This window comes from Canis lupus, chromosome 7 (assembly GCF_003254725.2).
Source record: "Canis lupus dingo isolate Sandy chromosome 7, ASM325472v2, whole genome shotgun sequence".
In the NCBI taxonomy this organism is placed as follows: domain Eukaryota; kingdom Metazoa; phylum Chordata; class Mammalia; order Carnivora; family Canidae; genus Canis; species Canis lupus.
Window position 1 is genome coordinate 79,765,391 of NC_064249.1, and position 26,385 is coordinate 79,791,775.

The 26,385-nt window shown below is 49.9% G+C and overlaps 1 protein-coding gene across 7 annotated transcripts in view; it reads right to left on the minus strand.

Moving 5' to 3' along the window:
* Positions 1-26,385, minus strand: part of CTIF (cap binding complex dependent translation initiation factor) — a 282,057-nt gene that overhangs the window by 183,243 nt on the left and 72,429 nt on the right. For 3 of the 7 annotated variants that reach the window (XM_025429641.3, XM_025429639.3, XM_025429640.3), the window contains exons 3-4: positions 22,430-22,477; positions 12,667-12,738 (exon numbers count right to left, since the gene is read on the minus strand). The exons of 1 other annotated variant lie outside the window; for it this stretch is intronic. In XM_025429641.3, coding sequence (XP_025285426.1) covers positions 12,667-12,738; positions 22,430-22,477 — 120 coding nt within the window. The remainder of the gene's footprint in view (positions 1-12,666; positions 12,739-22,429; positions 22,478-26,385) is intronic. 3 more of the 7 variants (XM_025429643.3, XM_025429642.3, XM_025429644.3) reach the window with 2 other exon arrangements.

The window sequence follows — 26,385 nt, forward strand, 5'->3', positions numbered from 1 at the left end:
GAACGTCTCACCTGAAGCCAGACCCAACTCACTCTCCAAACCGCCCCTACCCCATTTTCCCACATGGAGGAGCCACATGAGAGGCGAGGTCAGAAGGACAGAGCAGAGGGTGGCCTAGGCCTGGCCCGTCCCCAGGCACTCCCTGCTCTCTCCAGCCTCAGGCTTCGGCCGCTGCTGCCTGGGCCTGGCTTCCCGGGCACACCAGCAACGTCAGTGTGGAGGGCTCGGAGGCCGCAGGGTGCTGCCTAGGGTGTGGGATTCTGTTCCTCTTTGGACCACTCTGCTCTTCCCGGGCTCAGAGGAACTAATGTCCTCCCTGCGCCCAGTCTGGGTTTCTGATAGGATCCAGCTCAAGACCCCCCCTCTCTGCACCTCTGCAGTGTCCTCAGAGCTTGTGCCCCAGGAACCCACTCCACAGCACGTCCACCGCTTCCCGACTCTGACTGCAGAGCTCCCCGGTGGTGTTCTAGAAACACAAATCTACTGGCTCTCAAAGGTCACTATGCAGCACAGTCATGTGGAGACAGGAGCACAGCCAGGTTAGATTTAGGAACAGCTATGGTGGTCCACGAAACACTTCTGCTTTTTATTTTTTATAATTTTTAAAAGTTTTTACTTACTTATTCATGAGACACACAGAGAGGCAGAGACACAGGCAGAGGGAGAAGCAGGCTCCATGCAGGGAGCCTGATACGAGACTCAATCCCAGGACCCCGGGATCATGACCTGAGCCGAGGGCAGATGCTCAGCCCCTGAGCCACCCAGGCACTGCAAGAAACACACTTTTAGAAACACTGGATATTAAAATGGTTTTGTGGGGAGCAAAAAAAGTTCAAAAAGGCTCCGTCAAATGTTTGGGATACACTGAGTTAAGATTGTTAGATAAATTGCTTTATTGCTAAATTTCTCAGGGCCTTTACTGGCCTTGGATGGATGTTGACTCTTCAAGTAGGTGGCGATGCAGAATGCTGTATTTTCCAAACTCTTCTGGCCAGAACCCCTCCTCATCCTTCCTCTTTATTCCACAGAACATTCCTCCCGCCTCACAGGACCAGGGTTTCACAGAACCTACTTTGGTAAACAGTCATCTAATGCTCTTCCCAGTGACTCTGCATCCCCTCAATTAGAAACCCTGTTTTGTTGCATCCCTCTGTGCACTGACCCTGCATCCTGGCCACAGGACCCAGCATCGTTCCTTAAATACTTTTTAGCAAGGATTCAGGTGTCCGGGCTCTGAGACTCCCTCTTTGCCCCCCACAAAACAACACTGGTTTCTTTAAGAACATCCCCCGGTCTGCCATTCCTGTGGCCACAGCTTTTCTCTGAGCCCCATCCTCTCCCCAGCCCGGAGGTCAGCCCACCCCCGTCCCCCAGGTCGCTGCAAGGCCAAGGTTCTGAGAAGCCTAATCAGAAGCAGCCTCCCTTTCCAGCGGATGGTTTGTAGCACTTAAATGCTGCCGAATCCTTCACAACAGCCCCTTTTCCCTGGCAATTAGGGGGCCTCATGCCAGGGTGAACCGTGCTACTCTCAGAACAGAGCACAAAGGGATAATGAATACTTTAGACCATGTGGAAAAAGAAAAGGAAATAGCCTGCCCATGGGCAGGGAGCCCGGAGCTGCCTCTGAGGGCCCTGTGGGTGCGCCCAGCTCTCCCCAGCTCGGGGGTGGGGTGGGGGGCTGGACTCCGGGTGATGATAACAGCAAACGCACTAACGTAGCACCGGCCAGCCTGAGTGCTTCACACTGGTGACAACCATAGGATGCCATCACGGATGAGAAGACAGAGGCTCGGAGAACCTGCCTGTGTTCAGAGAGCTAGTTCCCAGGACAGGAGTGTAGACGGTGTGGCCCAGGGTTTAAGCTCTTCACCGTTGCACCGTGCAGTTCTACGACCCCACTATGGGGTGGCCCTGCTCTAGTGCAGTGAGGTGTCTATCCCTGACGCACATCTGGGTTCTCTGGGTGCATCTCGGCCCACGTCCGGGAAGGTGGGTACTGGAGGAGGGAGTTAACTGCCTGCGGTGAAGAGCAGAGGCAATCTGGGGTGTGAGCGCGGATGCATAAGGATGGCGCAGAGCTCTGGACTCAAGCAGATGAAACAGGGTGGGAGTGAACACTGGACGCTGGAAGGACAGGCTCAGGCAGGAGCAGTGGGGAAGCACGCCCTCCCCGGTGCTGCTATCTTTCCGTGTCAGGACACAGCCGCACAGTGGCTTTTGCTCATGCACGTGCAGCTATGTGTGTCGACAATTCCAGCTAGAAGGGTGCAGAAACTAAGCAGAACTTGACTGAGTAGGACAGCGGGCAGCAGGAGGGCCGCCCCCGTCACCGGGAGGGTCACACGTGCAGCTCCAGCCAGAGGAAGCTGGGGCACGTCGGTCCGGACCTCCGCAGTATGTCCGCGGTTTGTCCACGGCATCAGGGGACACCGAGGCAGGGTAGCCAAGCCTTTGGTCCTGGCCTCCCATAATGGAGCTGGGCAGGGGAACAGCTGCACACAGCCTGATGCTGGACACCAGGAAGAACAGGGCGGTGGAGCCCTCGCTCCTCAGAGGGCTCCCTCTCCCAGTCCATCTCCCTTCTCAGTGTAGAATGTTCTTCCACAGATTCCACCCATCACGAGGGTCAACAGCAGGCCAGACCTTAACGTGGCTTCTCTGGCTTCTCAGACACGGGTTCCTAGCATAGCTGAGGGGAGGGCCTTCCCTTTAAACACACACGAAAACTCTCTCTGTCCTCTCCGAGGACTGCGCCCCAACTCCCTTGCTCGGCCCTGACCTGTCACCACAGGTGGACTAGCCCAGTGCTTAATTCTGAGGCCACCACCCCTGCTCTTGAAGGTCTTAACGCCCAACCAGGAGTCACAGGAACAAGATGAACAATGGAGGCTAGCACGTCTGATGGCTTCGGGGACCGAGCAGAGGGACTCCGAGGCTCCAGCAAGCGCTCACTCTTGTGAGTAGTAACACAGTTTGGTCTAAAAGTGGGGAGAGCAGGGCCCCAGGCCTGCAGACTGCATCCTGGAGGGCTCGGGAGAGTCACCCGGCTCCTCGGACCCGTGCTGCTCCCTCTGCACCACACGCGTTCGGGCTGGACTGGTGATTCCCCAGCCAAGGCGGGCACAGCGGGCGGACCATCTGAGACCCTGACACGAAAGGCCCAGGAAGGCATCTCCTAGGCCCAAACGGGGCCCCCTACAGGCTGGGCCCCACCTCCCCTTAGGCTCCAATTAAATCAGAATTTGAGAAACAGTCCTGTCCTCGTAGCTCCGTGAGTGTGCGTGCGTGCGTGTGTTCAGCACCAAGGACAGCACCCCACACACGGGGGAGGGGGGTGGGGGGTGCGGAGACCATGAGACCCTCCCTGGGTGGCACCAGAGCTGGGTTCAGGAGCAGGAAAGACCATTCTTTTCATTCTGGAACTTTCCTATTGATCTATCCGTTCTGTCCCTTCCCCCTCGACCCCCACTGTCTTTGAATTAAGACCCAAAAGGAAGACATGGGAGATAATGACTGAAGCCTGTGACCAAGTGTTATCTCTGAATCCGATCCTTTCTGCCCATTCTCTTTGGCTGACTGAGTTTGTGCTTTTGGATTTGAACAGCCGTGTTATTTGAACTTGCCCTGGACTGGGCCACACCACAGGCCACTTCTGGCTGGCTTCCTATTCGGCATCTGCCGAAACACTGGGGGCTCGTCGATTATCCGCATCATCCATGCGGCCCAATGCCCTGTGCGGAGAAAGGATCCCATCCTCCAAGCCTCCTCACTAGGCCTTCTTGAAGCTCTCCAGGCCCCAGGGATACCCCCTTCCTGCCACCCCTAGACTCAGAACCACAGAAGGCCAGGAAGGAAAGGGACTGAGCCCAAGGGTGCCCTGTGGGTTCTACAGACGTGCTCCCAGGGCAATGAGGTAGATGGAGCGGGAGGGACAGACAGCAGGTGGGCTCCCCCTTCCCCTGCCTCACCAAGCAGTTTTGCCGCTTTTGCTTTTCTGCATGGGATTCACTGAAAGTTTCTGATGAAAAAAAAAGTTTCTGTTCTTTAAAAAAAAATTAACTTTTATATTAGATCATTGTAGATTCACATCAGCTGTAAGAAAGAACACAGAGATCCTCATCCCTTTACTCAGTTTCCCCCCAGGGGGAAACTTGTAAAATTACAGTTTCAATAGTCAAACTAGGATATCGACACTGATGGAGTCAAGATGCAGAACATTCCCATCAGCACAAGGTTTGCACCTGTTGCTTTTTTGTACCAAACCCACTTCATTCTGCCCCTCCTTTTCCTAATCTCAGGAACTGCTAACCGATTCCCCGTTCCTATCATCTTGTCATTTCAAGGATGTCCTATGTATGGAATCAGAGTATGTAACTTTAGGGGACTGGCTTTTTTCACTCGGCATGGTTCCCTGTAGATTCACTCGGGTTACTGCGTGTGTCAGGAGCCGATTCCTTTTTACTGCTGACAGCCACAGCTTGTTTTAACTGTCACCTGTGGAAGGACATCTGGGTTGTTTCCAGTTCTGGGCTATTATAAATGAAGATGCTATAAACATTTGAGTACAGGTTTTTGTGTGAACATAAGTTTTCATTTCTCTGGGATAAACACTCAGGAGTAAAACTGCTGGATCATATGGTATTTGCAGGTTTGGTTTTTTCAGAAACTGCCAAACTGTTCTCCCGAATGGCTATACCACTTTTCACTCCTACCAGCTACGTACGAGTGATCCATCCTCTCTGTATCTTTACCAGCATTCAGTGTCATCATTATTTTTTTCAATTAGCTATTTTGATAGGTGTGAAATCTCTCATTGTGGCTTTGATCTGCATTACCCTTACAGTTAATCATGCTGAACATCTTTTTTGCATGCTTATTTGCCTCTGTACATCCTCCCTCCTCAGGGAAAAATGTCTCTTCATGTCATTTATATATTTTCTAATTGTATTGTTCTAAATGCTGAGTCTGGGGAGTTCTTTATATATTCTGGATACTAGTCTTTTGTCAGATACATGTTTTGCAAAATTTTCTCCCCGTTATTTGTCTCTTCATCCTCTAAACCGGGGTTTTCCCAGAGCAAAGTTTTTAATTTTGATAAGGTTCAACTTCTCATCTCAACATTAACATCTACTGATGGTCTTTTTTCCATTTAGTTTGAAATATTTCTGGTTCTTAGTATGACAAATTATTTTCTTAAATTACAATGAGGACACTTTCATGTTATGTCATGAGACCTTGAATTGTATTTAAATTTTCTGTTTAACTGTCTTTTTGTGATAACGCTCTGGCAGGGAAAGGCAGGAGGGGACACAGCCCCATTACTGCCAATAGAGGTAGACATCCAGGGTGCACTTGTTATGGCTCCATGGAAGTGAGAGTTCCAGGACACCACAGAGTCCCCATTGACCCTACGTGGGGATGGCCTCATTACCACTGGGCACGGTGGAAATCCCAACTTTCTATTAGAATTTCCTGTGACCCAACGCAGCATGGAGGGAAGGGGTGCCTCCATACTGCTGACTGGGGGTGGAAGTTGAGGCCCCCACATGGTCTCCAATAACACCACGGGGTGGCTAGGGATCCTTCTTACAAGCTGGCAGGGATGAAAGTTCCAGCTTCCTGCCGGGCCTTCCCTGACACCACCCCAGGAAGGGCGGGAGGGCTCATTACAACCCTGTGAGGCTGGCAGTCTAGACTCTCACTGGGTATTTGCTGGTGTGGGTGAGGGTAGAGCCACACTTTCTTCTGTGCTATTTGGTTGGAGTAAAGCAGTTATCATCTAAAACTTTTCTATCTTGATAGGTTGCCTTTGCCTGGATCTTTGCTTTGAGAGAATAGACTTTTTTTTTTTTTTTTTAAGATTGTGTTTATTTGAGAGAGAGAGAGAGCACAAGAAGAGGGGAGGGGCAGAGGGAGAGCAGGAAGCCCATCGTGGGGCTCGATCCCAGGACCCTGAGGTCATGACCTGAGCCGAAGGCAGATGCTTAACTGACTGAACCACCCAGACGTCCCTGAGAGAATAGACTTTTATTGGGACTTTAAAAATCTGTGTCCACTACCATTTCCTCATTACCTCTTTCTTCAGCTCCAAGTCTGGGATATTAAAGGCAAAGAGAAAACCCAGGGAAGTCACCACTGTGACCTTGCTCAGGTCCCCAAAGGCCTAGCTGGTCTGCCTTCTCATCTCTACCTTTCAGAATCTTATGCTTGTTTCTTTTTTTTTTCAGAATGTCCAGGATTCCACTTAGCAGGAGGAATTAAAAAATAAAAAAAAAAAAGAATATCTATTCCATCTTCCTCAAAGCAGAAATCAAGGTCTGTATTTTTAACAAAATATTTTGATGGCCTTAAGTCTAGATCATCTTGGTTTTTTTTTAGGGAGACAGGCTACTGCAGTCTGCCCCATGACTGAACCATAAGTCAGAGGGACAGAAGCTAGAACCCATATCTCCTGGCTCTCAGTCAGGCACTGTTCCCATGACAGCATGGTGATTCCTGCCCCAACGCCTGCGTGTCTGACCTCCTCTGCCAGCTGCAAGCTCCCCAGCAAATGCCCCACTGCTGTCTGTGTTCACATACTGCTCTGGACTATTGTTTTCCCATGAGAGAAAGTCTCACTTCTCTAGGCAGATTCCAGGTTCTCTGAGGACAGAGACCAGGCCACATGGTTCATACTACTTACAGCAGGGGCTCCACAGATCACTGCTGACTGTTCCCCTACAAATCAGCCATCGACACTGTTTTAAATATTATATCCTGGTTCCTCCAGGTGAGCTGGAACCAGAAGGCACCTAGAGGACAGGGATGGGTATTATCTTCTGGAAAATAGAGGCTCATGTGCTGGAGCACCAGAGTTTGCAGAACCAGATCATGCCAGCAGGACCGTGTTCAGCTCGGGGAAGCTTATTAGGAGGACTCATAGTCCATAGTTACAGTGCTCCCAGGAGGGAACTCAGGGTGGGACAGGACCTATGAACCATCGGGTCGTGTCCCAGGCATCTCAGCGCTGCGGTGTAAGTGCCTGTCTTCTCTCTAACCTTTATGGAAACAAAGACTGTGTGCATCACCTTCACCATCCCCCTTCCCTTCCCACTTCCCAGCAAGCTGCCCTCCATGATGATGTGTTGACTGGATCAACGAAACCGATAAATACACAGAGGAACAAGCCAACTTAACTGTGACAAAGGGAAACAGCTGTAGGAATGAGGACTTTTAGTTTAAAATGCAGATCGGCCGTGCTGCCCTGCTGTGAGAGGGACCCAACAGTCATGAACAAAGGGAATAAAACGAACACCATCAACTGGAGTTAGGACAAGGTGGTTTGGGGCCAAATCAAAGAAAGATGTTCTAATCAACGGAGCTGCCTAACAATGTTCTGAGATGCCTTTTAAAGCAGTGAGCTTCCCATTACTGGAAATGGCCAGCAGCTCCACAGCCACGTGCAGAGGTTCCTGCACTGCAGGGTTGGGGGGGGGGTTGGATGGGGTGACCACTGAGATCCTTGTCATTCTGAGAGCCCGTGATGTTTTAGGGTTCACAGGATACCCGCTTAGCTCCAGATCTGATGTGGGAGAAGGAGGTCAGCTCCAGTTTCTGGGGGGCTTCTCCTAGAGGTGGCACATGTAATAGTTATTCTAGCCACTCACCAAATGGTCTGGTCTCCTGAATTCCAGGTACATAGTGGGATTATATTTTTTAGTGTGCTTGTGGTTGGGTGGGACCATGTGACCACCGCCTGTGGTTGTGTGGGACCATGTGAGTTCTGGGCAACAAGCGAAGAGGGGAAGTGATGTGTATCATATCTGGATTGGAGTGTTGACTTGCCCATGCAAGATCCTTCAGGGGTCCTTTTCCCTCTGTTGTGGTGACTAGTGAGAATGGCAACTGCTTCCCATCAAGCTGGATCCTGAATGGGTTGTTTAAACTTACCGAGGTTCAAGGCTCTTTGTTGCTGTGGCACTACCTGGGCAATACTAATTGATGCCAGGGGACAGGCTTTACCTGGATGGAACCAGAGACAACAGAAGGTACGCAAGGTACACCAGCAGGGGTGGGGATGGACAGCAGTTCCAGCATCTCAGCAGGGTGCACAGATACCTCTGTATCTACCACCCTCATTCCCACCTATAACCCCCAATGCAAACTACCCACTGCAGGTGTGCTCCCATCTGCTGCCCTAACATCCCAATATTATACCCAACTTCAGTTCAAGCCTTGTGAACACCATTTCTCCTCTCTTCCCCTCCATCTGGTCAAGCATCCTGATTATTCCTGAGGGCACAGATCAGCTCTCTTGCCCTGCAAAGCATCTCTCTACCCACAGAGATGAACAGAACCACTCTTTGGAATGATTGTAGTATCTGTGGTCAGGAGGTCTCTTTGGGGGACTTACCTGGGTGCCTTTAGCCTGTTCTATGTTAACTAGCCTCTACTCTAAAAACAGGTAGTGAGCCCAAAGACTCCAGTTCATCTGTGTCTGCCACACCTACAGGAAATACTCAATAAATAGAGAGCAGTGCCATGAACATGACATTTCTTAAATATCCACAGAGGTTAAGTAAAAATCTAGGTACTTCTACTAAGATATCATTTGTACTAATGAGTTTTTAAAAAAAGACTTTATGTATTTATTCATGAGAGACACAGAGAGAGGCAGAGACACAGGCAGAGGGAGAAGCAGGCTCCTTGCAGGGAGCCCAATGCAGGACTCAATCCCAGGACCCCAGGATCACACCCTGGGCCAAAGGCAGAAGCTCAACTGCTGAGCCACTGCTCAGAGGCTCCACTGCTGTTGTGCACATTAATTTTTTTGCTTGGCACTTCTGTGCAGACAGAGAAGAGCTGCTAGCTCCTGACCTCATACAATCTTTCATATGCCTTTGGCTCTCTTCCCTGAATGCTAAATCCCATGCTGGCACCTTGAGACATTTTCTAAATGCACCAGATTGCAGTCTCCCCTATTAGCTACTTTCCTGTAAATCATCTCCACAATGATTCCCCTACTACTGTGAAAAGCTGGGAACTACTGCAACTTCCTAACTAAGTGACTAGGTGATGGATGAGCTCTCTTAGAAAGAGGCTGCCAGGATGCCAGAGAGTCCCCAGTACGGCTGAATCCCAATTGTGGGCAGGTGGAGAGCCCATTTTCCTCCGAGCTCCTTCCTCCCATCTCATGGGACTCAGCCTGCCCGCGGTTATCCTCACTCTGTGCCTCTGAAAGGACTCAGAGAAAGCAAAGTTTATCCCCTTCTCCCTCTCCCTGTATTAGTTGAAATAACAAAATAAATAATCCCAGTGCGTGGCTGATGTCCAAATGGTGCCTGGACCTGGACTACTCATTCAAAGCATGGTTTGTGACTGGCCACACAGAACTCCCAGGGCAGAATGCAGAACCTCAGTATCCTCCTGCTGGCTCCCCTTTCCTGGGCTCACGTGGCCAAGGGGGAATGCCAGCTCAGCCAGCCCCTCCAGTTCCATTCTACCTTTAGTTCTCCCTGAAATCCTCCCCCACTGGGTGAATGTGGGGTAGTAGAGCTGTTCCACCATCCCATGGCCTCAAAAAGCTCACTCAGCAGAATTGGTGGCCAGAGGAATAGGGTCCACCAGGGACTAATTATGTGGACTGGACCGCAGCCAACTTAGTGCAGTCTCAAGAGTTTTACTTAACTGGGTGACTATTGTGTGCAAAGCTCTAGATTGGGGGTGGTCAGGGATACAGAGGCAGCCCTAGCACTCATCTTGAGGTTGACCAGTTGGTTGCGGGGATAGTCAAATGTATGTGGAATAGAGCTTGACTGCAACATGAATTTGTGTGGGAGTGTCAGCCCGAATAGGAGGGTGCAACGAGAACAGTGGGTGGGCTCACAAGGCTGGTCGTGTTCCTAAGCGCCAGGGCCTACACCTGGTGGACCAGGATGAAGGAAGCCTTGAAGGATGTACCCACGTACCCAGCAAATGCACTTTTCACAGCTGCCTGGTTCCCCCTCCATCTGGGAGCTACTTAGGACAGTGTGGGTAAGGGCTTTCCTTGTCGTGCAGTCATCTGCGGGATGCTGACCAGCTTTGATCCCTCCACCAGAGGGCACCAGAAGACAGCTACCTCCTGAGGGGAAGTCCAGGGCTCCCTGGGCTCAGGGTGGGGCTCCCACTGGCAGGAGCAGGGACAGGGACCTGAGCCAGCGTGGGCCACGGGGATAAAAGCAGCACTCCAGAGGGGGCAGAGCAACGAGAAGGAAGCAAATGATCCCAACACTGCTGGACAGTCATGCCAACCCTGCACACCCACCCAGGCTGGTGGCGGGAGAGAAAGAAATTCTCATGTTGTTTATACCGCTCTCCTGTTTGCACCCCAATTAACTGAATCACTAATGTCAAAAAATTAGGCCCTGCCTTCTACTACAGTGTACTTCTGCTCGTGGACACCGTGGGCTCTACAACCCCCAAGGCAGCAGGCACAGGAGGCTGAGACCATGGTTGTCACTCGGTGCCGGGGTTGCTCTTCTGCTTCTTATAAACAGATGTCTCTCCCTTCCTTCCTCTGAGCTGATCAGATGGACTCCACATGAGGACAGTGGGCATGCCTAAGGCCTTGTGACTTGCAGGACACCCCTCCCCAAAAGGCCTTGTCCCCTGGGCACATCAGGGAAGAGAGGCAGGTTTATATGTTTATCTTTAATTTTAATTTCAGTTATTTTTTAAGAGGAGGGGAAACAAGAGTAAGTGGGAAGAAAGGGGCAGAGGGAGAGGGAGAAAGAGAATCCCAAGCATGCTCAGTGCGGACCCTGAGATCATGACCTGAACCAAAATCAAGAGTTGGTGCTCAACTGACTGAGCCACCCAGGAGCCCTGAGGCAGGTTTATATTATCCAGACCCCATCTCCACCTTCCTGGGGCTCTTCCCCCATAATGAATCTATGTCTCAGTTCCACCTGCCAAGAAAGGATCAAATATGAGCTTTTTATGATTTCTTCCTTAAATTCAGTTACATTCATTTTGTCTAACCTCAGCTGCCTCCTGAAGTAGGGATTGGGGGTCAGTCGGGGCTCCATCCCACAGGTCCCCAGCCCTGTTCCGTCAGCCTATGGTCTGGCCAACTCCCCACCCACCATCCTCCAGGGGCATGAACCTGGCCATGAAAGGACAGCATGGATGGCTTGGGGTGAGGGAGGCAGATGAGGGGCAAGTGGGAGCACAAGTTGTTCTTAGCCCTCAGGAATCCTGTTGGGAGTGACAGGAGAATGAGATCAGAGGGAATGGGTGGGAAGAGGGGGCCGAGAAAAGTTCATAAAGGGGAGAGAAAAAAAGGAAGAGTCTGGAAAATTCCAGAACCAGACACCTACTGATAGTTTTTTGGTCTCATTTATCAGCCACTTATGTCCCCTACCCAAGAATTTCAACCCTTCCCTGGAACCCTCTGTCTGGTTCTTGAGTCCCCAGATCCAAGATACCACTTTTGGCCACTGAGAGTTAAAGTTGGAAACCCAGGGTAATTGGCAGACAATTACAAGCCATGGCTGGAGGTACTCAGGGAGATAACACAGGGTCCCTGACAGTGCATTAGACTGCACTGGCAGTCTAATGGTAGGGACAGAAGCCCTCCATGGAAGGACACCTACCTAGAGTGGGTAGGTAGGTTCCTACAGTAAAGCAAGATAAATGGCCCAATGGGGGAGGGGCAGGTGAGAGATCAGGGTTCAAGGCGCAGCTGGGTCAGGTCATTACACCTCCATGGACTTCAGTTACAAAGCAGCATGGAGAAACCATCGAGTTTCCTGATTTTCATAGGAGGAAGCTGAGGCAAAAAGAATTTCTACCAAGTTTGTGGCAGAGCAAATAGGAGAACCTGGGTCTCCTGCCTCCTCTCCTGCCACAGCCCCACCCCAGGGTTCTTGTTATGCCCTCCTACCCAAGAATCAACGAAACACACACAAACATCTTGTAGTGTGGGAGAGCAGCTATCCCCCCACACCATGGTGTACAAAGCCCTGCATCCTAAGAAAAACCTAGAACTGAGGCCACTGACCATCTTCACTTAGGACAGAATAGACATGAGTTGATGTAACTGGTTCCATGGGACTGAAGTCAGACACAAGAAAGTGGGCTCAGGGTAATATGTGAATGCAGCTGCTCTGAAATTGGAAGCCCATAAAGGCTCAGGCACAGTGGGCTGACGGTTAGGGATGGATGTTTTTTTTTAGCCTCCAATCCCTGGTCTCCCACAGGCAGGAATAAGGTATCAGCAAAAACAGCTGGACGCCTTGAGGGTGTACGGGGGCCTGAGGGTCACCAGAGCAGCTGCCTCTTCCCTCCCAGCCACATGCCCTGCACCTGTGCGGGTGCCCCCTTGGGATCTTACAGGCAAGCAGCAGGCTGAGAGGAGCAGTGGGCTCCCACCAGGTCTAGGAAGCTATCTATTTTCCTAGATGGCTGTTGAGGGTCGGGGGGATGGACAGGGCCATGAATCTATGTGTTTTGAGGAGGGGGTGCTTCACTATGGGCTGGGAGTTTGGAGAGAACTTTCCAGAGAGTAGATTGCACCCTCTCCTCTCCTATTTCCTGATCTCTCCACATCACCACTGCTCAGGTCAGCCATCATGAGCCAGCCCAGGAACCCAAATAGACAAGACATGGGACAACCCCAGAAAGAGGACAGAGCTGGTTCCCTACCTGCTGTGGGGGGGCTCGCCCTCGGGAGAAGGAACAGCTGCTGTCCAGCTGCTCACTGCAGTCTGCTGTCCACTGCAGGAGAGAAAGGAGTGGTCAGTGACGGCTGGACACATAGGCTCATCCTCATCCTGTCAGGGCCTTCCAGATACAGCCCTCCCCTTCTGCAGTAGAGCCAAGATAAAATCCTACTTGACCACTGTCAAAGGCAAACCGTTCCCTACCAGCAGGTCCACTTTGGTCCACTTTTAAAATCTTCTCCAAATTCCACCTTGAGGTGACCCCTTTGGTGTATGCTTGGGGAAGGCAAAGTTACTTCCCTTCATGTAAGCCCACCAGAGTGATCAAGACCCAGCTCCATTCCAGAGCCAACTATACACGACATAGGGTGATTGTGTTTGGAACAAGCAGCACTGCGTCTAATGGCCTGACCTGGCTTTGGCCACACTTGCCCTCCACAGTGTCCAGACTAGACTTGGAACCGAGGCATATTCATGTGCATTTTCCCATATATCCAGCTCCAGGAAACAATGGGTCTGCAGACTGACAGGACATCGTGGCACCAGGGAAGAGTCCCAGACTGGCCATCAGAAGCCTGGCTCCCGCCCAGTTCCAGCCCTCACTCCCCAAGAGCTCAGGGATCCAGGGTACTGCAAAGTATGGTCTGATGACCACTTGCATGAGATTCCCCCTAAATCTGCTGCACAGGCGTCCCTGGGCTCCACCCTCTGAATCAGATGTGGAGCTTCTGCGTTTTGACAAGTTTCCCTAGTGAGGAACTGGAAGTTTGAGGGTTACTGAAATGCATGGATTTCCCAGGCTTCACTTGGTCAACTACAAAATGGGGCCAGTAAGACTGAGTGACCACAAGGTAGAAGTGAAGGACTTCTGTAAACTTATAAAAACACTGTAGAAGAGCACCTGGGTGGCTCTGCATCTGCCTTTGGCTCAGGGTGTGATCCTCCTCACAGGGAACCTGATTCTCCCTCTACCTGTGTCTCTGCCTCTCTCTCCGAATAAATAAAATCTTTAAAAAACACTGCAGAGATAGGAAGTAGTAGCAACAGTACAGCTTTTCCTCTGTAAGGTCCCATCTAGCTACATGGTGGTGTTTTTTTTTTTTTAATTTTTATTTATTTATGATAGTCACAGAGAGAGGGAGAGAAAGAGAGACAGGCAGAGGGAGAAGCAGGCTCCATGCACCGGGAGCCCGACGTGGGATTCGATCCCAGGTCTCCAGGATCGCGCCCTGGGCCAAGGCAGGCGCCAAACCACTGCGCCACCCAGGGATCCCCATGGTGGTGTTTTTATTATTGTGTTAAACGTTAGCTAGCCCCTTTGGCTAATGTTGAACACTGACCTTGACCTCCGCCCAGGGTGATACATGAAGAACAGAGGTGCCCAATATCTCTGACGCTATTTGATCAAAACTGAGAGTGAGTGTGGATGGCTTGAGGCCAGTGCATTCGTGGTGTTGTACAACCTTAGCTGGCCACGCTCTCCTGACTCTGGGTCAAGGGCGTGACATATGTTATAGCACTGCTGACACAGGCCGGTGCAGCTATACTCTCGGGCAGTGTCCTCTGAATGAAATCGTATGGGAGCCACAAACAGGAGCCACAGGTGTATTTTAAATGCTCTGGCAGCCAGATTTTAAAAAGGAAGAGGTTCACTTAAATTTAATAAGATATTTTATTTATCTCAGTATATCCAAAATATGATCACTTCAATAGGTAATCAATATAAAGCATTATTTTTTAAAAGATTTGTTTATTTATTTGAGAGACACAGAGAGTGGTGAGGGGTTGGAGAGGGGTGGAGGGAGATTGAGAATCTTAAGCAGATTCCCTGCTGAGCGTGGAGACCCACACAGGGCTCCATGCCATAACCCTGGGATGATGACCAGAGCCAAAATCAAGAGTTGGATGCGTAACCGACTGAGCCACCCAGGCGCCCCTAAAACATTAATGAGATCTTTTATATTCTTCTTTCCATATCAAGTTTTTAAAATCTACTTTGGCCACGTGTCAGATTGGACCAGCCACATTTCAAGCGCTTGAGACACATGAGTAGTGGCTGTCGTATTGGATGGCACAGCTTGAGGAAACGGCAGGGGCAGCGGTCCCAGGCAAGTGTGCCCTCGCAGCCGCGTCTGGCCCATCCCTGTTGGGAGCTGCGGAGGAGCTGAGCCCTGCAGACTGCAATTCCTGGCTCCTATGTCAGCTGGCTTCCTGCTGCGCCACTGGGAGCCAGGAAGAAGGGAAGAGCCAAGGCAGTTCTCCTCCTTCTCTACACCTCAGGTGGCACTACCGACCATGACTGGGTCTCCTTCACGGCTCCAGACCTCACTAGATAGGCCTTCTCATGCATGACCCTGACCCCCGGGCTCTGGCAACACCATCCCTTCCTTTTGTGCCTCAGGTCTGGTGGTGGGATTGGCCTTCTGTGCTTGCTGGTCTCTGGCTTATTTTGCTTCTCAGCACCTTGATCATTTGGGTAATCAACTGCCTGGATTAAATGCCCTCTGTCTGGATATTTGCCATCTCAAAGCATCTCCCCCCAAGATATTTATGAATTGTATTAATAATTATAATAAATATATTAATTGATCATATGAAGGCAGGTGAGAAATCCATCAGATGCCGCCTTAACCGAGACATGGGGAAGAACACTGGTCATTGCGAAGCATATCAACCTCATGGACTCCCCGGGATGACATGCTGAAAAGGGCATGTTGCTTCTGGGGTGTTCCTGCCAAAAATGCACAACCTCAATTTAATCAGGAGGAAACACTGGGCAACCCAAATACATAAACTTTCTATAAAATAAGTAACCAGCATTTCTCAGGCCAAGGTCATGGAAGAGCAGACCTAGGAAGTGTCCACAGATTGGAGAAGAATAAGGAGACATGACAACTGGCTATTAAACTACTATAAAAACAACCCCTCTGCTTTATATCCTTGCAGTGGTTTCTCCTTTCCTTGCTGAGGCCTGGCTCACAGGGTCGGGGATGGCCAAGGCACACAGCGACTACTGGCTGGGGTCACGCACCCTCCATCCCATCCTAGCAGAGCCCTACAGAGAAAGGCTTCCCCCCACCCCATTCTGCGTGTCCCAAGCATTTCATCCCCAGCTGCAGAGCATCCATGTGACACCTCACAGAACGAGGCTCGTGGGTGGGCACAGCAAGGGGGTCAGCAAGGCAGGGCAGGAAGCCTCAATGGCTCCTCTCCACAAGCAAGCAGAGAGAAGGCTGAGGTCGCACGCACCGCCAGCTGGAACCTCGCCCCCTCGTTAGGCTTTCAGAGAGCGGATCCAAGCTCCTGTGAGATGGCTCTGCTTTGTCAAAGTCATCCTCCACTCAGTATCTGCCAGCCAGGAGCCATTTCCTGGAGCTTTTGGTACGGGAGCTGCAACAAGCACCTCCCTTCCTGGGAGAGGTGAGGTGTCCAAAGACAGTGATGCCAGGTGGAGGGCAAGGCTGAGAGGAGGAGGAGTGTGCCCTTGGCAAGGGGTTGGGGAGTGGGTGCAGGGAATTCAATGGCCAAGCGGGGTTTCCCAGAAAAGTAGGAGCTTGGGTGTGGACACAGGCAACAGAACCCCGCCAGCTCACAGGCAGATTGCAGCAAGCACGACTCTCTGGCGCTCAGAGACTTTTCCTGTAGACAGGGTCAGAAGAAGGGGGTGACCTTGCCAGGGGAGGGCGTCATGAGAGCTGTGTTAGGGAAGGCTTCCTCGCCCGGCGGGGTTGGGGTGGGGAGCAGGTCAGGAGGCTGGAGTCCAGCATCCAGGTTTCCACGGCCAGTGGAGGCAGACACAGAAGTGAAGGCATGGATGTGAGAGCACGGCTCAGACGCAGCCAGCAGAGGGGTCCTGGGAGTGGAGAGCAAGCGAGACTGGGACTCTGCAGAGACCCTCCCAGAGACTTGGTCAGGGCTGGACACTGACCCTGGAGAAGGGACTGTGGTGTAGCTGTGCAAGGCTTTCCTGGCCCCCAGGGCAGGAAGTAAGCAGGAATCCCTGCACTTGTCACACAAAGCACTTCCCACTGGGCTTCCTAGGCTCCCACCTCCAACCCCTGACAAGCAGCAGTCCCAGGGAACTTCTCTGGCCTGCTGCTGGCTGCCTGGTGCCCATCACCTCGGGGAGGAGGAGGGCTCCTTCCTCCACCCTAAAGCCCCTTGGGACTCCCTTCCCTCACTCCAAAGCTCCTCCCCACCTCGGCTGGGATTGCTTTTAGGCCTCAGCCCTCACCTCCTGCCTCCCCTTCACCTTTTCTGAGCCATCACCTAGAAAAATCTCCAGACACAGACCTTCCCTGAACCTGCCCTTAACTGGATGAGGTGATTCCAGAATGGAGAGAAGGGCCCCCACCTGGAGAACGCTCTCATCTGTCCCACCCTCCAGGGCTGAGTCCAATGCTAGAGAGTTTCTCCTTCGAGGTAAACTGGTGTATAGCTAGGAGCAGGTCCTGTGGGGGAGGAGGTGGTGTTCTCCTGACAAGGTCATTGGACACCATGGAACAAAGAGGCAGGCAAAGGGGGAAATTTTTATATATGGAAACGACAAACATCGAATTCATGAGAGCGGTGTGAGGCCTCCACCATGGATGCTACAATTTATTTCTTATTTTAAAAAACCTGAAACACTGATGGCACAGGGTTAAGATTTCATAAACAGGGGAGTACAGATGTTTGTCCTATACTCAAAACAGATGCTTATTCTATCTTTTGCTCTTATCAGCACATTTAAATTATTTCACAGTAGGGTCCCCTGGCTGGCTCAGTTGGTGAAGCAGGTGGCTCTTGATCTCGGGGTTGTAAGTTCAAGCCCCATGTTGGATGTGGAGATTACTTAAAATAAAATAAAAAATCTTTAAAAAATAAATAATTTCACAATGTAAAAAAAAATATATATATTAAAATCAGTTCTGTCATTTGCATCCCAGGAGGGAAAATAGTTTGGGAGCAGACCTGGAGAAAGACAGAGGAAACCACTAAGCACTGAGGGAGGAAAAACACAGAGTGGGGAGGCTGGGCTGCTAAAGATAAACCACCCCACTTTTCAATGGTACGAACCCCCCACCCCCCAGGGGTTGCACTGCCTGATATCCTGATATGACCAGGCTAGAGCCCAGCCAGCAAGTTGACTCAGTGCAGGATGAGACAAAGATATAATTGACAAAACTGCATCCATAAAGAGATGTGCAATGGGGAACTGAGGTTATAGATTATATAATGATAAGAACAGTGTTTAAAATCAAGGGAAAGGGAAGATCATCAATAAACACTGGGGCTGAGAGAACCAGAGGAAAGTGAGGAAAAATTAACCTCGATGTCTGCCCCACACTATCCGTCAATGGCACATTCCAAGCTGATTAAATGCCAAGGTATGTGCTTTAAACTACACTGAAATCTAACGCTTCTGCATGACAAAAGAAATCGTGAACAAAATTAAAGCCAAGTGAGAGGCTACTTGCAGCATGTATAACAAGAATGAATTTGTCAGAATATATATATAAAGACTTTATTTACACCTAGCGTATTACATATATTAACACTTACTCTTCATAGAGACCTACGCACATTTATTATGCCCACTTTGCAAATATGGAGGCCTGGCTTGGCTGATAACTTCCCCGGGGTTGCACAGCCAAAAAGCGGCAGAATGAGTAAAGGCATAAATAGCTTTCAACTCAAAGAGCCAATAAAAGTGTTGGATACTAAATGTAATGTGTGATCTTGGATTAGATAGTGAACCATAATTTCTTTTACTATAGTAAAATATCCAGAACATAGAATGTACCGTTCTACTCACTTTTAAGAGTATATTTCAGTGGCATTAGGTCCATTCACATTATTGTGTAGCCGCCACTAACATCCGTCTCCAGGACTTTTTTATAATTCCCAAACTGAAACTCTGTCTCTATCAAACACTAACCCCTCGGCCCCGTCCTCCCCGAACCTACTGCCCACTTCTCTAACCTGCTTTCACTCTATGTGAACTTCACTAGTCTAAGTGTCTCATGGGAGCGGAATCACACATTATCCATCCTTTTGTATCTGGTCAATTTCACTGAGCATAAAGTCCTTAAGATCCATCCACGGTGCACATGTCATAGGATTTCCTTTTTTCCTTAGCCTCAATACTATTTCATGTATGGATAGACCACATTTGATTTTTCTAGTTGTCTACTGATGGACACTTGGGTTGTTTCCTCCTTTTGACTACTGTGAATAATGCTGCTACGAATATGGGTGTAGAAATATCTGTTTACGTACTTGCTTTTAATTATTTGGGATGTATATCTAGAAGTAGAATTGCTGGATCACGTGGTAATTCTATGTTTAACTCTTGAGGAACATAGCTTTTTTTTTTTTGGTATAAAGGTTATTATTGGAAAAACTGGTGACATATCAAGTCCATAGATTAAATAATATTGTTTCAATGTTTATTTCCTATTCTGTGACTCAGTAAGAGAATGTCCTGGTTCTTAGAAAATACACACTGAAATATTTAGGAATAAAGGGGAGTCTGCAACTTTACTCTCACATCAAAACATCTCTTGATAGAATCTTTCTCTCTAGCATTCTAAAAGAAGGGAGAGCTGGAAAACAAAGGTGGTAAAATATTTTATCCGACTATTAAACTGGATACTCTGGGTAAAGGATATGCAGGGATTCTTTGTACTATTATTGCCATTCGTATTTACATCTGAATTTATTTCAAAGTGAAGAATCCTTTAAAAAGTCATCTTATCCATCCAGGACTTCCGAATCAACTAGGCGGCCAGACAACCCAGGGAGCAGTGTGAGGGTCAAGTGGAAGCCACTGCTTTCTCGCAAGACCCAGGAAGGGGACGTGGCTTCCTCAGGGCCTCGTGGAGCTGAGGCACACGGCAGCCAGGAGCTCCTGCCAGCCTCAACACTGGGTTTCTCAACTTCAGGAACAGATTCCTTTACACTGGGCACACGGGCTCACTGAGCAGGAGAGGAGAAACAAGAAGGGGAGGTGGGAGCAGAGCCTGGCTGGCAGCCCACTGTCCCTCTGCATGGTGCTCCAGGAAAGCCTTGTGTGCGAGGGGCAGGAGACGCTGCCCAAACGCTGAGGTTTGAGAGGACAAAAGGCTTTTTGCTCCTATCTTAAAAAAAAAAACAACAAAAAAAAACCCAAAACCTCCCAGTTCTAGAGGCAGTTTAATGTAGTGATTAGGAGCTTGAGTTCCTGAAGCAGTGAATCTTGAGCTCCTATTCCCACCCTATCACTTACTCTATGACCTTGGACGAGCCACTTTATCCCTAAGACTCCACCTCCCCAACCTATAATAATTGACAGACACTACCAACAGCACAAAGGGTACGTGTCTGGCTCCTGGAGTAAGACCACCTGGTTCAGACCGCAGATTGGCCACATGCTTGCAGTGTGACCCTTGGGCAGCTTATTCAACCTCTCTGTGCCTTAGTTCCCCCCCCCCCCTCGTGAGCTGGCAACAATAACTGCACCTTCACAGAGTTTAGTGAGGAGCACATGAGTCAACGTGGACACACTTCGGTGCTTTGTCGGCTCCTGCTCATCTCCTCAGCCTTGCAGGGCTCAATATCGGGCCCTCTTCACCAAGCTCCTCATTCCTGGGCTAACAAGGCCATCCACATGCCACTATGGACGCACATGAGTCTCCAGGTCACTCCTGTCCTCTCAACGCCACCTTTGCGCATCTACCTGCTTGATCAGCATCTCCACCGAGACGTTAACACTATCGTGACCTTCCACGTTCCAAAACTGAGCGCTTGACCTTTCCTCCCCAAAGCTACTCTTTCAGGGCCTCCTACGTATCTCATTTCTGCCAAGTCTATGCCTCTATTTACTCAGGCTAAAATCCATTCATCAGAAAATCATGTGATTTGTACCTTTTTTTTTTTTTTTAAGATTTTATTTATTTATTCCTGAAAGACACAGAGAGAGAGGCAGAGGGAGAATCAGGCTCCATGCAGGGAGCCCGACATGGGACTCGATCTTGGGTCTCCAGGATCACGCCCTGGGCCGAAGGCAGACGCTCCACGGTTGAGCCCTCCAGGCGCCCCTATTTGTACCTTTCAGGTATAACCGGAACCTGACCACTTCTTACCACCCACATGGTGATCCCACTGCTCGAGCCACCATGGCCTCTTGCCTGGACCAGCCGAATGGCCTCCTGGTCTCCGTGCTTTCTTTCCTGAGCACTCTCCACTGCCAGCTCTTTGCCATCACCTCTTCTCCACACTGCATCCTGAGTGATCCTATTTCACCAATCACATCATGCCCGTCCTCTACTCAAAACACTTTAGCATCACCCCATCTCACTAGGGGAAAGGCCAGAGACCTCACTGGGGAGGTGAAAGCCCTACAGGTCTGGCTCAACCACGACACGCTCCCCTTGCTCCATTTGCTCCAGCCAGACTGGCCCAAGCTGTTCCTCGAAGCAGGGGACACTCCCACACCAGAGCCAGGCCTCGACATTCCCTTTGCCTGCTCACTGGTTCCCACGTGGCCTCATTCTCTCGCCTTCAAGTCTTTGCTCAAAAGTCAGGAAGCCACCCAGGACAGCCTGGCACTACCTCGTCTCCTGTCCCACTCAGCTGTATAACACACCCTGTTTCCTTCCTGGTCTGTCCTCTGACTTTCTCCACTTACAAAGAAGGACTGGGGGAGTGGCTGGAAGGGATTATGGTCCATTCTGTTCTTGAGTTTATCCCTAGAGCCTAGAATAGGTCTTGAATGAACAAAATATTAGCTCTGACTATACTTCACTCTTTAACCAACAGCGATTGGCAGAAAACGGGCAGATTTAAACAATTGTACTTGATGCCCAAAACCACCTAACAATGTCTAGGAGATCACACTAAATAAATTTACAAGGAAGTTAGAAATTACACGCCTGTGAGACATTCAACTTTGTAAAAGGCATAGAAAGAAAACATATTACCCAGAAATGACATTAGTTTTTGTCATGAATTATGGCAACTTTCTCCCTTTGTTGCCTGTTTACCTCCCTTTTTCCAGTTGTTTTAAAAGTAAAATAAAATTTTAACTCATTAAAAAAATTACCGGTAATCAGATTAAAAAGGACGCACCTTCACCCGGGCATCAAGAAAATGCAAAATAAGATCCCAAGAGATGATCGGTCCCAATGCACCAGTGGTGGTGTGAATGACGAAACATTTTAGAGAACAGCTTGGCAATTGCTATTAAAACTGATTCTACTTCTCAGCATCTACTTAAATAAACACTTTTATATGGGCAGGAGGAGGCATGTTCAATAACACTCATCGAAGTATCTTACGTTTCCAGGGGAAAATTTAGACGATCCCTGAATCCTCCTCAGCAGGTGAGTATTAAACTATGGGACCTCTGTGCTGTGGACCACTGTGAAACCATTAAACAGAACACAGTGGGTGTCCAAGGCTCGAAGAATCCCTAGGGCACACAGCAAGGTGAAAGATGTAGGTTATTGGACGATATATTCACTGACTATGATTTATGATCTTGAAATAATGTATTTCTATAAGTCCTATGTAATGTATATGTTGATAAAACGCATTAAAAAACGAGATGAAGGTAACTCCCCAATCCATGAGGCAGCAACTAAGGGAGAATTTATCGCTAATGTTAGAATTCTCGTGTACTGTAAAATGTACGCATGGAGTACTTGTGTAATTAAAAATAAATCGCATCTTTAATAAAATGAGTCCCCCATGTGCAACCATCCCACAGTTCCCCTTAAACTCACTTCTTCAGTTAAGCCTTTCATGGGTGGTCCACCATTGAGCGCTTCCTCCTACGAGTGAAGACAGCAGGGGAGAGGGTTCAAAGGGCAGGAAGAAATGAAGGAATGGGATAGTAGGGGGGTGAGGGAACAGTGAACAGGGAAGGCAGCACGAAGGAAAAACATGAAGAGAAGAGAAGGAAAACACCGTGAGTGAGAGAAGTCATGCCAGTCTGAAGACTTGCACCCCACTCTTTACATCTGCATGGCTGCACGGCTCTTGGTAAGGACCCTTTGCATCTTAGACAAAACCTAGGAGCTCCGAGTGCCTGACAACACCGAAAAGGACCAGAGGAAGTTATTTTCACCCTCACTGGAGCTTCATTTGACGTAATAACAAGAATTTATGGGGAAAAATATTTTTATTAAATGTATCTGCTCTTTACAATGTCCCTACATTCTATCCATCCAACAGTGGAGCTCAAGGCAGGTGGCCATGGGGGGTGGTGGAAGGAGACAGACATGCCTCACCAGAGGTCATGGGCTATTAGGCTCAGTGGAGCAGCAGTCAGGTGGGGGCTTATAAGAAGGCCAGCCCCCGAGCCCCTCCCCATTCAGCTGAACTTTGCGGGAGGCTTGTGCATCAGTGTTTGTCTGAGCCCCCCAAGTGATTCCAGTATGCAGCCAGAGTTGTGAACACTGCTTTGAAGCCTTATCATGATCCACCAGACCATCCACTAACATCAGGAAGGGCCAACCTTTCCTACTTAGTAACACCCCAATCTCTTCTACAAAAGGCTAATTGTCAATGAGATTTGGAGTCCTAAATCTCATTCCATAGGGAGAGATGTATCTTAATCACCCAACAGCCTGTTAGTGATGGCCTGCACCAACAGGGAACCAGAGGTGGGTAGGGAAGGACTGGGGCCCAGCTCAGCCACCACCAAGCACCTCCCAACTCTGTACTCCAGCAGTCTTCTCTCCTATAGTATAGGGCTATAATCCTCCCTTCTCCCAAAGACAGAGTGAGGACAACTTTCAGGATGTGCCTTTATGGACTTGGAATCCACTGGAGGGCAGGCACTCCTGAAATGTATGTGTGGGAGTCGGGGGGGGGGGTATAAATTTAAATATGATATCCCAAAAGTGTTGTAAAACAGAGCATATATGTTCTTGGTCACTCATCTAAAGAAGAGGAAACTCACTGGCTCGCCCTATCATCCATCCATCCATCCAGTTATCTCTTTCCATCCATCCATCTAACCATCCATCTTTCTTCCTAGTTGTTGCTAATGGAGGGGCAAAGGAGAGCACAACTGCACAATCATCATGAGGCATTTTCTTCTAAGAGTCAACCATCATCTCTCAGATCCTAAAAAAATGATCTCAGCAACTGAAAAGCAACATTATCCTCCACTTTCTCAAGTTTTCTCTTTCCAAGATTCTTAACAATTTTCCTCTCCCAGGAACATCAAAACACCACCGCAGACAGACAGATGGGGACATTCTCTGAGGGTTTTTTTTTTTTTTTTTTTTTTGGTTTTTGGCTTCTATTTAAAATAGTCATCAGGTTAAATAAAAACAAGCAAAAGTGCTCTAGCAGAAAGACTTCCCATAAAGCTATGTCAACAGAGAGTTTATTTTTTTCTAAAAGACTGCTCTATAAACACATCTAACCCCAGCCTTACTTAGAGCTGTCCACAGCTGGCCCCTCCTCTGGAGTCTGCACCTCAGCTGTGTTTGTGGGCGTCTGGTAGCGGGTTTGGTGGCCGTGGGATTAAAATGTTGCTCCTTAGCCAGCAGAGCCCAGGACCCTGCCAGGTGTTTGCGTTCTTCCAGGGAACATCGGAGGACACAGAGAGTTTAAGGAATGCATCCAATGTCACAAGTAGCCATGTTTTCCACACTGCCTCACAACAAACAACTGTTTGAAAGCCCCTGCAAATGTGGACGTTCAAGCGTGGTCGGGCCCGACCGATTCCAGGAGCAGGAGCCAGAAGGGCAGGGCCCAGAGTCAGGGCACGTCTCTCTCTGCTCTGCATGTCGAGAGCACAGTCATCCCTGCAGGGAGGTCAGAGACACCAGGAGGGCCCCCTTTTTCCAGAATTATCTCCCTGGTGGCTGCTCTGGGAACAGAAATTCTACCATTTGTAAGGTATTCCTCTGGTCCTTGGACACTCCTACAGTAGGAACCTACCTACTTCACACGGAGGAGCCTCCGAAGGACACCCTGCTGGAGGCCAGTCGGGTCCACACAGTGTGCCCAGTCCACGGGGCCTGCTCCTGGGGAAGTCCACTCCAGGATGCTTATGGGAGTATGCAAGAGTTGGAGTGCCTAATTACTCCCCTCCCTGCCCTACGTGACCCAGAGAGGTGCACTGCCCTCGGGGGTTTTCCAGGCTAGCCTGGCCGCCCTTGCCCTGCCACTGCAGGTGATGCTATCGTTAGCTGTACAATGAAGGTGGCTCAATTAACACCTCATCCGACAAGGCACCCCGTCCTTGCAGTCACCTGTAGACTCCTCAGTCACCCACGCCTGCCTCAGTCCCTACTCCTTGAAAACTCTTCTCCCGAATTGCTGCCACCTTTTCGGGCACCTGCCTTTCCATTCTTGGTGATGTCCGCGTCAGTAATGCTGGTCCTGTACCCTGACAACCAGCTCCACTGCCCCTCTCCTCTGGATCCCTCCTCTGTCCAGGACCTCCACACTCAAGCCCAGCCTTTCACTGCCATCTGCTGCACCCTCTGCCCTGGATTTCAAATGCCCACTCCTGGACACTCCCCTTTCCTTCTCACTCCTTCTGGTGCCAGGACTCCAGCAACTCACCGACTCCCTAGAACCCTTAAGTCCACTGACCCACCAGCCTTCAGTATCCATCATCGCCTTGGGTCCTCACCCCTGTACTGACCTGGCTCAGTGGCAGGGAATGTCACTGTCCCGACTCCCTCCCTCCCTCCCCTCTCCCCTCCTCCCTCTCCCTCTAGTGTCATCACTGAGAGAAACCTCAGGCCCAGTTAAATTCAGTTCTGTAGCTCTGCATCTGCACCTGCACCATTATGGCTGAAAGTGACTGGAGAAACTCACACCTACATTGCACAATAAGGTATCATCCTAGATGCACGGCTACAAACCCAGAAGCCCCCTCTGTGTTTGTGGGTGAGCCGTTGGGGACCTGAGCCAAGGCCAAGCCTTCTCATCTACTCAAGGCGGTTGCTCATCGAGCCTCCCCCCCTCCCTGCACCACTCCATTGATGCACAACATGCACAACTACCCTCCCCATCTCTAACCCATTTCCTTAACCCCTACTTTTTTTTTTAAGATTTATTTATTTATGATAGACATAGAGAGAGAGAGAGAGAGAGAGAGAGAGAGAGAGAGAGGCAGAGACACAGGAGGAGGGAGAAGCAGGATCCATGCCGGGAGCCCGATGTGGGACCCGATCCCGGGACTCCAGGATCGTGCCCTGGACCAAAGGCAGACGCTAAATCGCTGAGCCACCCAGGGATCCCTTAACCCCTACTTCTTGATAATCACCTCTCTAGTCAGGGTCCCCATGAGCACCCATAGCTCGGTCAGGTCATTCTCAGTCTTCCTCTTCCATGACCCAGCCACCGCCGTTGACACAGCCAACCGGCCTCCCATCTCCTTGAACAAACCCTGGTCTCTTGTTGGTTCCTCCTCCCACCCCTGCTTCCTCAGTGCTGCTAGACCCCCGGGGCTCAGCGCCAGCGCATCTTATCAATGTGACCCCCTTTGCTCCCTTTCTCATCCCGCTTTTGCTCTGCACTGTGGCCGCCTTGCTGCCCCTGGAATACTCGTCCAGCTGGGCGCTTGCCCAGGATATGTGCACAGCTCACCCCTCACCTACTTCGATGGCATCTTCCCCGATACCCTACTTAAAACTGCAAACCCCTCCTGACCCTCCTTATTCCCTATTTCATTGTCATAATTCAATATTTTCCGCAGCAATTCTCACAC